The sequence below is a fragment of the Engystomops pustulosus genome, chromosome 10, assembly GCF_040894005.1.
Source record: "Engystomops pustulosus chromosome 10, aEngPut4.maternal, whole genome shotgun sequence".
Taxonomy (NCBI): domain Eukaryota; kingdom Metazoa; phylum Chordata; class Amphibia; order Anura; family Leptodactylidae; genus Engystomops; species Engystomops pustulosus.
Window position 1 is genome coordinate 67,157,229 of NC_092420.1, and position 13,706 is coordinate 67,170,934.

Sequence of the window (13,706 nt, forward strand, 5' to 3'; positions counted from 1 at the left end):
TGAAAATAAGACGGCAGTCATTGCTGCAGCTCCCCACACATCATACATTAGTATTAGTAGAATTAGTTGATCATTTATATCCTGCAAGTGGCTGTGACATGGGTGAAGAATTCATGGAATAAAATCACTGACTATTGCATTACAAATCTGCTACGAGCAGCTACCTGGACAAGAAGGAGACATTGAGGAAAGTGCTAAACATGAGCGATTTAGGCCAATGATTGTAATAGAAATGGAGTCACAAGACATTCAGCGTTAGGAGAGTTATAGCGATGATATAGAGAAGTTGTTTTTTTGTTCAACAATAAATGTGAATTCTTGTTCATGGAAAAATAAAACATCCCCTGAAAATAAGACCAAGAGCCTCTTTAGGAGCATAAATTAATATGAGACACTGGGGCACATTTACAAAGGGTCCGAATCACGTTTTTACACCGGGTTTTCCAAATTTTACCGTTTTGAGCCGAATTGCCCCGGAATTTTAGTGCACGCGATCGGATTGTGTCGCATTGGCGCCGGCTTGGGGGGGGGGCGTGGTTGTCGGAAAACGGATTCTGAAAAATCGCGCTCTTTAAAAAAAGTTTTGCAGTGTGCTGTATACCTATTATAGTGTGTGTGTGTGGGAGGGGGGAGGGGTTATCACATTAGTAAGCTGCTGAATATTTATTGTTTGGATTCTTTAGTTTTCTCCCTGTAGTTACCAGCGCAGCGCTCCTGTCCTGCAGGGGTCATGCCTTAGTATTATACAGTGTGTGATCAATGATATGTACACAGATGCATTATCACATCTATATCTAATAAAGAGGGACACAGTATATACTGCTAATGAAGGGAGGATGGTATTTAATAGACGGGCCGCAGTATATAGCTAACACAGGGGGCATAGTATCTATCTATATTTACTACTGGGGGGCACACTATGAATTAAAAGGGGGATCTGCATACATTTATTTATTATGGGCGTAGTGTATACATTTAAGTATGAGGGCTCTGTACCTATGTAAAATCATTTGGGATACTGTATATATGTATATAGGGACCAAGAATTGGTCCTGGTGCTGTGTTCCTGTATGATGTTCGGTTCTAGTACTGTACTTATGTATTGGTCTCCGTACTGGTGCTGTATTTATATACTAAGCTTTCTTCTGGTGAAGTATATTGGGGGGGGGGGCAATGTATATGTTAGAATTAATTTGTGGTCAGCAATGTCTCTGGTAACTTAGTGGGATGGTGCGGCATACAGAAATGCTTGTCTGTAATATTGTTAATTACCTGGAGACTTCCCTGCTGTCAGGAGACCCCGGGGTGCTGCCCCCTGTTATGTAAGAGGGGTCCTGGAGACTTCCCTGCTGCCAGGAGACCCCGGGTGCTGCACCCTGTTGTTTAAGAGGGGTCCTGGAGACTTCCCTGCTGCCAGGGGACCCCAGGGTGCTGCACCCTGTTGTTTAAGAGGGGTCCTGAAGACTTTCCTGCTGCCAGGAGACTGCGGGGTGCTGCACCCTGTTATGTAAGAGGGGTCCTGGAGACTTCCCTGCTGCCAAGAGACCCCGGGGTGCTGCACCCTGTTATGTAAGAGGGGTTCTGGAAAGTTCCTCTGTGAAACAGAATATGAATGGCACTTTGGGTCAGAACCTGCTTTGGGGACAAGAGGCCTCATAGTAATAAGAGCGGGTCAGGTGTGACAGGAAGGTAGTCACCTAGAGTCCCCGTGTCCCATGTCTTCCCTTCCTGCCCATCCCAGCCCTCTCCTCCTCCTCCTCCTCCCGGCCATTCCCGCCTCCTCTCCCCTCCCTCTCAGGGCTCCCCCTCCTCCTCCTTCCCAATCTTCACACAACACAAGGAAGGAGCTACAACCAGGAGCCCGAGCCGCCCGTCCTCCGTGTAAGAGCCGTATATAGCCGCCCTGTCCCCCCCGACACCCGGAGCCATGAGCTGGGGCACGGAGCTGTGGGTAAGTGTGTCCGGGGTCACCCAGTCCTGCCTGGGTGCAATTGTTTCCTGGGAGGGTGTGAAGGTGATTTGGAGGTCCGGAGGAGAAGCTGTGCCAGGTGCGGGCGGTGCTGAGCTGTGGCCACACAGTCTATAGGGGACTGTGCACACACATGAGCGGGACGTGCTGCGTTTCTCCCCTCGCATGCTGATGAGACCGGTGTTAGTTTTGGTCATGACCGGGTGCCCATTGTATTGGCAGAGTCGTGCTGTGCTCCTGCATTGTGTGTAGTATCAGTGCTGGGGTGTGTGCACATTGCCAGGTGAAGGGCGGCTTTTGTCTGTGGCTGCTAGCAGACAGATCACACCCTTTCTTTCATCTGCTCTTCCTGGTCACAGTCAGGCAGGCACAGATTTTGGGGTCTTGTACGTGCAATGTTTAGGTGACACCTTCTCCCTTCTATACCTCTTTCCATCAACAATCGCCATTTACAATTGTCTTTCTGTATGTGGGTGATGGTGCACCCCTATAGCGCTATACTGGGGGGGGGGGGGCGCTTTACTATATGTACTGAGGCCGGGGACAGCGTCTTCCCTTTGGGCTCCTCTTCTCCTTTCAGTGATTTTTGCCTTAGGTAACTGAGTATGCAAACAAATCTGAGTGTGAGTACACACAACAACAGTGCGGTGTGTAATCACCTGGTTACTAGCCGTAGTAATGGCCGGGTGACTGTACCCGGTGCGCTCATACACCCCTTCCAAGTAACCTGAATGGGGGCCTCTGCTTCCTCCAATGGAGAAGGATACATTGCGTTAAAAAGGAGCTACACTGTATATCACCCCCATCCAGGGCCTCCGAATGCCAAGTGCAAGGCGTACCCAGGGGCCTGAGAAGTGTCTGCTGATAGGAGGGCACTGGATACTGTCTCAGGCTCCTCGAGGTATTCACATACTTATCGTTTAGACTTGGCTTATAGATCAGAGGTGTGTGTGATATACACACATCTATATCTATCTCACACACCTCAATGCAATGTGCTATGTCTGAGTGCAACAAATAAAGCTTTGAATTCCAGAATTGCCTTATTCTATAGTTTTCATAAATAGGACTAGTCCTGTAGTAAAGAAAAGAGTGAAGTTTGCTAGCAACTTACTCATCTGTCCCTATAATGTTTACATACAACACTTGGCCTATTGTTATTATGGTAGAGAAAACTCTAAGCTGAATAAGTGGCAGGGGTCTCCTAACCCTTTCCTATAAGATGCTTGTGGGGTAAGGAAGGGTCTAGCAAGATATGCCTCATATCTATGCCCCATCCTTTATTCCTCAATGTGCCTGACTAGGACATCAAGGTGGCTTAGTGGTTAGCACTACAGCCTTGCAGCGCTGGGGTCCTGGGTTCAAGTCCCAGAGTCAACATCTGCAAATAGTTTGTATGTTCTCTCCCTGTTTGTGTGGGTTTCCTCCGAGTCCCCAGGTTTCCTCCTACACTTCACAACATACTGGTAGATTGATTAGATTGTGAGCCCCATTGGGGACAGGAACAGATTTGGAAAGCTCTGTGCTGTGCTGCGTTATCTGTGTGCGCTATATAAATAAAGGAGCTGTCTTTTTTTCCCTTTTGGAGATACAGGCACACTCGGTGTAGTTGGGAGTAATCGCTGCTTGTGGCGTGTGCACTGACCTCTTATAAAGGTTTCATGACTTTTGTATATAAAGTAATGTATTATTCTGGGCAGGTTTTGTAGACTGAGTGAAGTTTAGAAAGTGAAAGTGATCATAGGTGAAGCTTATGTATGAGAGTAATCGCCGTCATGTACTATGGTGTCATGATAAAGTATAATCTATAATGACGCTCTGTAAGACCACATGCAGAGCGAGTCTGTAAGAGGAGGAAATGAGTCTGTGTCCTGTCCATTCACTGACTCATAGCAGATCCTTCTCTGATGGATGCGTCTCTCTTGTCACTTGTATCCAGTGCCGGGGGATGAAGGTTCTTTCTACATAAGTCTAAAATATTCTGAATGTTTATGTAGAATAAATGAGGCAAGTGTCGTACAGCTTCTCATCAATTGTAAATTTTTTTTTTGCAAGTCTCTGGTTGTATCCATACACTAAGCTCCTACTGCTCCCTTTTATGTATTACGTTTAGGCCCAGTTCACATCTGCGTTCAAATCTCCCTTATTATCTTCCGTTGTTGAAACAATCAGTTCTGTTGAAAGTTATTGATTTGTCATGTCTTTCGCTATTTGACACGACACTTTAGCGCTACCTTTATATGGAAGAGGTACAAACCAAAGCCATTTAAAAGTCCATCGAAATCAATTCCATAAAATTTTAACTGATCCCGTTATTTTCATTATCTGTTTAGTGAATGAAGATAAGAGGTCCACTTACAGGTGTGAACTGGACCTTAAAGGGGTTGTTCAAGAATGGTAAAATATGGCACCACTCTTGACCACCCGTTTTATTTTCAGGTAGTGAATGGGGCTTAGTTGCAATCCTACACTGTGCATGGGGTAGTGTCGAAATGGGTTCCCTGGGCCCACCAGATAAAATTATTCAGGTGGTATCCAGGGGAATGGCCAAGTAGCCTTCAACTTGTCTCCTTCTGTATCTCTGGGCTCCTGTATCAGGTCAGACACTGGGTCCATTATAGGATCCTCTGGTGGTCCAGTCAGATACTGTATGGGGGTATCTGAAGTTGGGTTATTGCACTGCTGTCGTCATCCTGATATACAGAGCCTCCGTGTATGATATTGTCACATGCCGGACACCTAAAGCTTCATGTTGCAATATAAATGAGTCATTATCTGCTTCCAGAGTAAATGATAAGCTGAAGGCAGCGTATATTATATTGCCTCATCTCCAGCAGGATATGTATAATACATACAATAGGGACTTCACACTGTATTAGAGGATTCGGGATGATATATCTGACCTCTGTGCTTGGGTAAAAGCATTTAAGTATTTTTTTTTTAATCTTCCTTAATCCTAATTGTTGTAAAGTAGAGTCATGGCTTTAGTTTTGGGTGTAATTGGTGCAGTTACTATTATTATTTTTGTAGTCATTGTATCTGCAGAGCTGAGCAGGAAATCCTCTATTTGGGAAGGCTGTCCTTGTTTTGGGATGTGTTGTAGTAAAAACCAAGCTATTAGGGGGATGTCCAAATTGCTTTACCCATAGAATCCATGAGATTCGAGCTGCTAAATCTAATTTCCGATGTGATGTGTCTTCCTGAAGACTTGTATCTCTGCTGGAACATCTTGTGACCAGAATAGCGGATAGTGTCTTCTCAGGATATGTGAGGTCTGCTTTTGTTTAAGCCTATATAGAGATCCTGTTGCTGATCTATTACAGTATGTTGTGCTGTAAATTACTAGATGACAAGTTCCATGATGAACGGATTATAGTTTATAGAGGTTATTTTAACATAAATCATCACATACAGCTCCGGCGGGATTTGTGCCTTGTGACTACACGAACGTCTCTGAAATATATAAAATGTGACTACATCAGGAATCAGTCTATTTTTAGAAAACTTGATGCATCTATTGCTTGTGTTGTAGAGTGGGCTTATTCTTCTAGACTTGGAACTGCTTTCCCTGTAGGGATGGCATTGTTACTGCTTGCAATTATTTGGGTAGGGACACCAAAGATTTAAAGGGGTTTTCCCATGAAACAAGTCAGGCCCTAGGATAGGATATGGCCTAACTTGCTGACCCCTACAGATCATGAGAACTTGGGGGTTTGAAGGGTCCGGGGTACCTCCGCCAGAACCCTCATCGCTCCCCGAGATGAGCGGAGCAGACGGTTGCGCATGTCCATTCTGTTTCATTCATCTCTATGGAGCTGACGGAGACTGCAGAATGTTGCGTCACTGAGACTTCCACCAATCAGCATGTTAGCCCCTATCCCGTGGACAGAGCCTTAATTCTTTTGTGGGGAAAGCCCTTTAATGTTTAAAGGGCATGTACTGAGAGTAGACTGCCCTCGTGTACATGCTTGGTACATCTTCTAGGGGTTGGAAATGGTGTTTGTTAAGCCAGGAACTTCCATATTCACCTAAGAAACACTTTATAAAAAAGTGATCGTACTGTCCAGCCAGATGAGCTAGGTCGCTCAGCTTACAGACAACCTGCTGACTGTACATTAACGGGGGGTGAATAATGAATGGGTGCCTGATTTATCAGAACTGATCTTCTCCTGTACCCAGCATCTACAGCTCAGGAGCGCGTGCCTTTTAGTGCCCCTCCTAACGAGATCCACCCTCCTCTCCAGCTTCAAATACGAATTCCCATGGCACCCTAGATAAACTAAGGGCGATGCCACACATGGTGTTTTGAATCCTTTTTTGGCCCATTTTTAAGCAAAAAGCATGCGTTTTGCTCAAAAAGGACCAAAAATGGATTCAAAACGGATTGAAAATGGGTTCGAAACGCCACCTGTGGCATCACCCTAAGGCAGGCAGAGCAGCCAGAGGGCCAAGGTAAAACATCTGCTAGCAGGCAAACGGCTACAGAGGTAGCTAATGAGTGTAAATTAGAGAGTTGTTGTTTTGTTTTTTTTTTTTTAGCTAGGCAAAAGTTTTTGTACTTTACCGTTGTTATTTAGGGCCAAGTTCACACCTGTATTTGGCAGGTTTACTTATAACTTCTGTTATTAATAACAGCAAGTGTACCAGTCTATTTTTCTGCTTAAATAATGGACGTGTAGCAGAAGGTCCTGGGGAAAGGCAGGTGATGGTTGTTGGCATGACTAACATGAGTTTTCATCGTCTAAGGGCCAGGCCTGGATTTTCCTAGGAGTTGATGCATTCTGGGCTGAACCCTATTGAGAAAATTTGTGTTTTTTTACATGAATTGGCTGCTCATCTGGGAGAAGGAAACTGTCGCGACATTATTGCTCCTTCCGTGGATATCAACTTTCTGAAATAACTTTCCTTTGTATTGGAGACATAATTCTCCATGTACACAGTACATAACACAGGGGGACCTGCTGACCTTTTCACTTAGGCCTGCATTGTCTTTCCTATTTGCTTTCTTCTTGTTGACAGATCCAGGAGCGAGGGATATCAGGTTCTTAGGATTTTCCATACCTGGATCTCCCTTTTTTTTTTTTTTTTTTTGCAGTCCAGTCTTAATATGTAGGGGTATTTATTACTTAATTAATATAAAGTTGGGGTTCTCTGATGTCTTTATATAAGATCTGTCTCACAACTAAATATAATCCTGTCTGTTAGTAACCAGCTAAGAATGAGATAAATCATACCTGACAACACTTCACATTTTCACAGAAGCGTCAAAAGATAGAAAAGGTAGAAGTGTTTAACACAATAGCATACAAGTTTTGTGAGTAGTGTCAAGACAATAAGAGAACAGCAAAACAAGTCGTAGTGTTATGGATGTGACATAACTGATAGCTACACTGTGACTGCTGGTAAGCAAGGAGGGCTCTGGATTAATATGGATCTTAGTTATGTCCCATTCAATTGAAATAATAATAATAATCTTATATAGGGCCATCATATTCCGTAGCGTTTTACAAATAATAGGGACATATACAAATTAAATGCTACATTACAGAGTACAAGTGGTCATATGGAACAATGGGAGTGAGGGCCCTGCACACATGACATTACAGTCTATGAGGATGAGGGGGTGACACAAGAGATAGGTTAGCACTGTGATATCCAGAAAACCTGCTACATACTGTAATCAATGAAAAAGTCTCAAATCCTAGCAGGCCGATATAAATATTGGGATCTTTTTAAATCTCCACCAAGCATTCTAATATGCTGATAGCACGTTGTGCAGAAATGGAATGAGATTCCAAACATACGCTACCTTTTTATTTCTGTACATTATACCATTTCCAAGATATTCCCGGTTTCATATATGCTAATGAGGCCCTTGGTGCACCTATGCCACTTGCAGCACTATTTTTCCCACCTAAACATTTTCCCTCTCCTCCCAGTGTCTACCTTGTCCTCACAAAAGTTGTGGAAAGCCGTGATCTGGGTGTTCATTAGCATACAAAAAAAAATGGGAATTTTTCTGAAACTGCCTAATGGACAGAAATAATAAAAGTATTCTTGAAATCCTTTATGTAGTTCTCTACAAACTGGATGCATTTGGGTGCATTTCCTGGTCAGACCATTACAATATCATTGCTTTCTGTCACTGAACCTACTTATTTAGCAGATGTGTGGCCGGTGCACATGCCACAAGCTTTTTTGCTTATTATTTTGCAGTCTGTTGCTTATTATTCTATATTGCAGATTTCACCTATAGACTAGGTAAAATTCTGCACAAGGCGACACATGATTTTAATATTCTCACAATTCACTAAATTGAATGCAGTTTTCCATAGCATGAGTTTGGGCTTTGTAAAGGTACATTTATCACAGTTAGCACCAGAGTATGATGGTGCCCCTGGCACCCACCGGATCAATCAGGAGGCTCCAGACAGATAAATCCGGTCAGGCTTCTTTGCTGTGAGGTCTGACCTGGCGTAGAACTGCGCCCTAGTCTGCACCTGAACGGGCACAGTGCACAGCATGGGGCAAGAACACCCTGTGCCGGCCCACTGCACCCCTGGCTACACCCCCTTCACACCCGTGTGCCAGGAATTGTGTTCAGGGTTTGTACTCCATATTTCCAGTGTACAAGCCCTAATAAATATGAGCTCTGGCTATCAACCTTCAAGCAGAAGTTTATATGTTAGCAGTAAGAAATAAAGATGTTGATCTTTGGTTATTACCTGGTTTATATCTAGCGTTTACCTTTTTAGTTTTTTGCAGGTTTTGGTGAACTTTGAGCTAAGTGCCGGGTGCACGCTGTTTGTAGGATGTATACTTCACACCGTGCACTGGGCCCTTGGTTTCCTACCATTGTATGTGTACAGTATTTGCTGCCACTTGGAGCTGGCAGTATCTGGAGGAACAGGCGTGACTTGTATGACCTGGTTAGGAGTCTAGAACCCCTTGGATGTAATCCGAGCACCTCCACTACACCAGCACAGGATGTCGTGGATTACAGCCTGAGATCACTGAATATTTGTGAAGTGAATCAGGAGGATATTTTGTAGCTTTCGTATGTTCTTTGTATTCCATGGATTAGCCTAAGTGCCCGTTGTTCCTGAACGAAATAATTCCTTGCTAGTATTTAGTTATGTAAATCCTCCACCTCGTCTTGAAATATCATGGCGGATCTACAGATGTGACACACTAGATGGTAGAAATGTGGAAAATATTTTAACCTCCCTGTATGCGAAGGACACTCGCAATACTTTTATAGTTGCCATGGCAACTAGTGAATTACAAAGCCGAGAACACACACTGTGCATTTGGATGTTCCTCCGATATGCCAGTATCATTTGGCACCGGCCCCTGCTATGACGCCGGAGAGCAGAGAGTGCGATTCTCACAAAGGACGGAGTCGCTGACCGTTTGCTGGAGACCTTGCATAGATTTCCAGCTCAATTGGTGGGATGAATAAAATAACATCTTCTAATCTATTAGGTCTTAGTAATTAGATTCGTCGGATTTAAAGGACCCTTATGTTGTGAATTCACAAATTACAGTGCAATGTCTCAAATGTTTTGCTTCTGTTTTGCCAATGTGAAACATTAGTGTGTTATGTTTCCATTCGTAAGCTTTTTCACTGCTTAATAGCTGGTTAGCAATTGGTTTGGCAGCTTCTACTCATTTTATATTTGCAAGTTTATAGAGTTGATGGATTGGGTGCGTAGTATTAAGATGAGATGATCATACATTTTATGAAGATATTTGAAGAATGGTATGTCATTAGGATGTATAAGGGTTAGTGTAATGGAGTCTGCTGATACCAGCTTCATTAATCCTAACATGGGCATACATATAGATAGTTGTGTATATATATATATATATATGTGTGTATATATATATATATATATATATATATATATATATATATATATATATATATATATATATATATATTAGACCGAGTAATGAATGGAGCAGCTGTCTATTAGTGCCTGGATATTTCCATATCTTCCATATACCATATTTTTCGGACTGTAAGGCGCACAAAAAATCCTTTGATTTTCTCAGAAATTAAAGGTGCACCTTATATATGAACCGTACTTAGACAAAGGCTGCCTTGAACTGTGTACAGGTCTGCCACCTGCTGGTCATTCATCCTTATAATCAGGTGCGCCTTATAATCCGATGCGCCTTATAAATGAACCTAGACGTTTTAGCAGGCATTTAATGGTTGTGCGCCTTATAGTCTGAAAAATACGGTATACTGAATGGAGTAGCGGGACACATGCTCAACCTGCTGCTCCTTTTATTAGTGCAGAGATAATCCCAAAGTTTTCTAAGGGGTCATTTGAGGCATCCAGCACTTAAGTTTTTGCGCTAGATAGAAAAACGCCTCGTGGTGTACAATACAGCTACCCCTGCTAAAATTGTAGAATGGTAGAAGACAGTACAGGCAGTCCCCGGGTTACGTACAAGATAGGGGCCGGAGGTTTGTTCTTAAGTTGAATTTGCATGTAAGTCGAAACTGTGTATTTTATAATTGTAGATCCAGATAAAAAATTTTTTTTGCCCCAGTGACAATTGGAGTTTAAACATTTTTTGCTGTAATGGGACCAAGGATTATCAATATATCTTTATTACAGACTCATTACAGCTGATCATTGCAGTCTGGGACTATAGTAAAGCATTCAGAGAGCTTCACCAGAGGTCAGAGGGGTCTGTCTGTAACTATGGGTTGTCTGTATGTCGGGTGTCCTTAAGTAGGGGACCACCTGTATTAAGCTGTTGAATATAGGAATAGATCCCTTTAAGTGTGTGGACATCTGTCTAAATGTTTAAACCTCGGCTTATATTTTCATCAAATCTACAGAAGTCCCTTTTTTCTGATGTTCTGTGCAAATCATTTGGCTGTTCTCCCATTGTAAGATGTATGGTAATAACACTGTTGCTAGGGTTTTGTGTTATTGGTCTCTAATTGACTGTTAACGTAACCAGAATATCCTGGTGGCTCATTACGTAGTTACCAGATACGTCTGCAAAATATAATTGTATTATATATTCAACAGACACCTGCTGCATACAATGGCTTCCTGCGCCTGGATAGTCTCCTTTTTCCTTGCCGTTTCTTGATTTATTATTACAGAATCCAATAGAACTGATGCTTGGAATTTTAAGACAGTTATTGTATCTTTTTTTTTTTTTTTTCCAATGGCTCTTAAGTTGGAAAGATTGTAACAGGAGGTATTGGTTGTTGTGGCATGGAATGATCTTTGCACAAGTACATTGCATTATTTTACAGTATTATTTATTTATTTTTTTACGGGGAAATGGCCTCAGTTTTGGGACCCATATTTAATAAGCAAGTCTGAAATACAGAACATCAAAGTTGGTGATCCTAATCCCTTCAGTCTGCTTTTAGAAAGTTTATACTGCCAGTGAAAAGTTGTGTTTGTTCCCTTGTTTCAGAGCTGGCAGAGTCATTGCTCTCCTCCAGCAGAGTAAGGCTAGATGCACACAAACCTATCCCTGCTGGGCTGTAGCCGGGCGTCCATAGGTCCAGTGCGATGGAGAGGAGGGGTGATCCCTCTCCATAGAAATGCACATTGTATTGGGAAAGGTAGGACATGTCTTTTTGATGTTGTGTTCTGAGATGTCCTATCTTTTCCCCATGTACGGAGCGGCACGGTGCCACATGTGTGGCCATTGCTGTCTATGGGGGATGTATGTACGGCTGCAAATGCATTCTCCATACGGTCATGTGAATGCATCTTTAGGCTGGGTTCATGTCGTTCATGTCATGACGTTTTGTGCAATATTTTTTCAAGACAAGTCGGATTCATGACTTGTCCTCACAATGTATGGGATGGATGTATCCCATTGCATGCTTATACAGTGGGATATGTCAGCTGGGACCCCCTCCTCCACCTCCCTGAATGCAGGCAGGGGAAAGCAACAGCAATGGCCCGGAGTTTGGATGCTGCTGATGTTCTGAGTTTTTCCCCAGTGATTTCACTATCCATATAAGACATCACCGGTGTCCTCCTTCCTGCTGAGCGATGTATCTGCTCAGCGAGGGATGCAATACACTGCATCTGTTCCTCATGGGCTTGAATTGTCTCTGAGACTATAAGTCGCTCAGCAGGAGAGAGCAGGGTGCTACGTCTTTCCATCGCTACCTGGATGTGACGCATACTGGTCAGATGGAGGCAACAACTATGCCTCTGTCTGCCAGTATATGTCAATGGGTGCACTCAGCTCCCGACATATACGCTGAGCGTATACAAATGATGTAATGTGAACTCGGCCTAAAACTTGCTAGTGCATAGACTGATGGGACATGCTGCACCATTAATATAATAATATTATTTTAATTATAAATTATTTTTATATAGCACCAACAAATTCTGCAGCACTTTACGACCCAAAGATCATAGGTTCACTTTGAGTATTAAAGGTGGCAGAATGATGAAATGGATTAAATTCTGATGTGGGTTCATGCTGCTTTTTTGCTGCTGCAGGGGGTGCATTAAAGAGGTTGCTAATCCACCACAAAAAAAACTTGCAGCCTTAATATGTTTCTGAATTTGTATACTTTATGTCCCATCCACTTCTCTATTATTATGCTCTGGATTTTTTAAATATGTGCCATGTATAAGTGAGCATTGTCGTATGATTTTGTCTTATGGACTGACTACAGTGTCCAGGACTGCGCACCCTGCATGGATCAACAGCACCAACGTATAAGTCCACCTGCGCACAACCATGCTTTGCTCTTGGGTTGCAATGACCGGACCCATTGTCAACAGTGCGTGATGCTACTTGCACTCAGATCATGGTAAGGACAGGAGTAGCACCTGCTTGGGATGTCCGAAAGCCACAACCACTGTATGTGTGAGGCCATAGAAATACATGGGACATGTGCCAGGCTTTAGAACAACAGATGGCACTCGGACAAATTCTATGTTTGTGTGCTGAGCGTCTTGGATATTTTATAAAGCCAAATTTGTGAAACTCCCCTCCTTGGATGCACTCTTTCAGAATCGGAGCTTTGCTGTGGGGAAGGAGGGAATCGGAGCGTTACCCTGTTCTTCCATCCAGCAGGACTCTGGGAAGATCATTAGCAGATGAAACAAAGCAGATTAGCACAAGTGACATGGCAGACTGGTAAAGATTACTCAGACCCTTTCACTGCCAGACGGGATCCTACATTATAGCGAGATACTCATTGTTCTTTTCTTGCCGCTAATCCTGTTTCTGGTAATTGGGATGTGTAAAATGTGAATTTTAGAAACTGTCCTCAAATTGCATTTTAACAAAGGAAACTGGCTGCATTGATTGTCCGGGGTGCATACAAATATCCACAATGGCCTTCGATGCTGGATTTCTATTTCAGGCTTGTGGTGTTTAAATACAGTGTATCTGCTGTCTGGTGAATTATAACCATCTTTTATCATTAAGAAAGAAAGAAAGCGTGTATCGAAGTTTTTTTTAAAATTTTTCCTAGAGGTAAGTGGCACAATGATTGACTAGCGGCCGCTCTTCCTTTCTTTCCATTACTACAATATGAACATTTTTGGAAATTTTACATTGATTTAAATGGTTATTCTAGAGTTCAACAAATTATTAGAAAACAATTTGGGGTTGGATTGACGCATCATTTTTTAATTTTCTCTTAAAAGAAAAGGTGAAGAACCAGCTGCTTTCATTATTACCCTTTATGAAGGGTGTAAGGTTTTGGCTTTAAAAA

At 42.8% G+C, this 13,706-nt stretch overlaps 1 protein-coding gene across 5 annotated transcripts in view; it reads left to right on the forward strand.

The window, feature by feature from the left end:
- The first annotated feature begins 1,749 nt into the window (after positions 1–1,749).
- Positions 1,750–13,706, forward strand: part of FNBP1L (formin binding protein 1 like) — an 84,706-nt gene continuing 72,749 nt past the window's right edge. For 2 of the 5 annotated variants that reach the window (XM_072129091.1, XM_072129092.1), the window contains exon 1: positions 1,751–1,951. In XM_072129091.1, coding sequence (XP_071985192.1) covers positions 1,928–1,951 — 24 coding nt within the window. In that variant the 5' untranslated portion in view covers positions 1,751–1,927. Of the gene's footprint in view, positions 1,952–13,706 lie in introns of all 5 variants that reach the window. The other 3 variants (XM_072129090.1, XM_072129093.1, XM_072129094.1) reach the window with 3 other exon arrangements.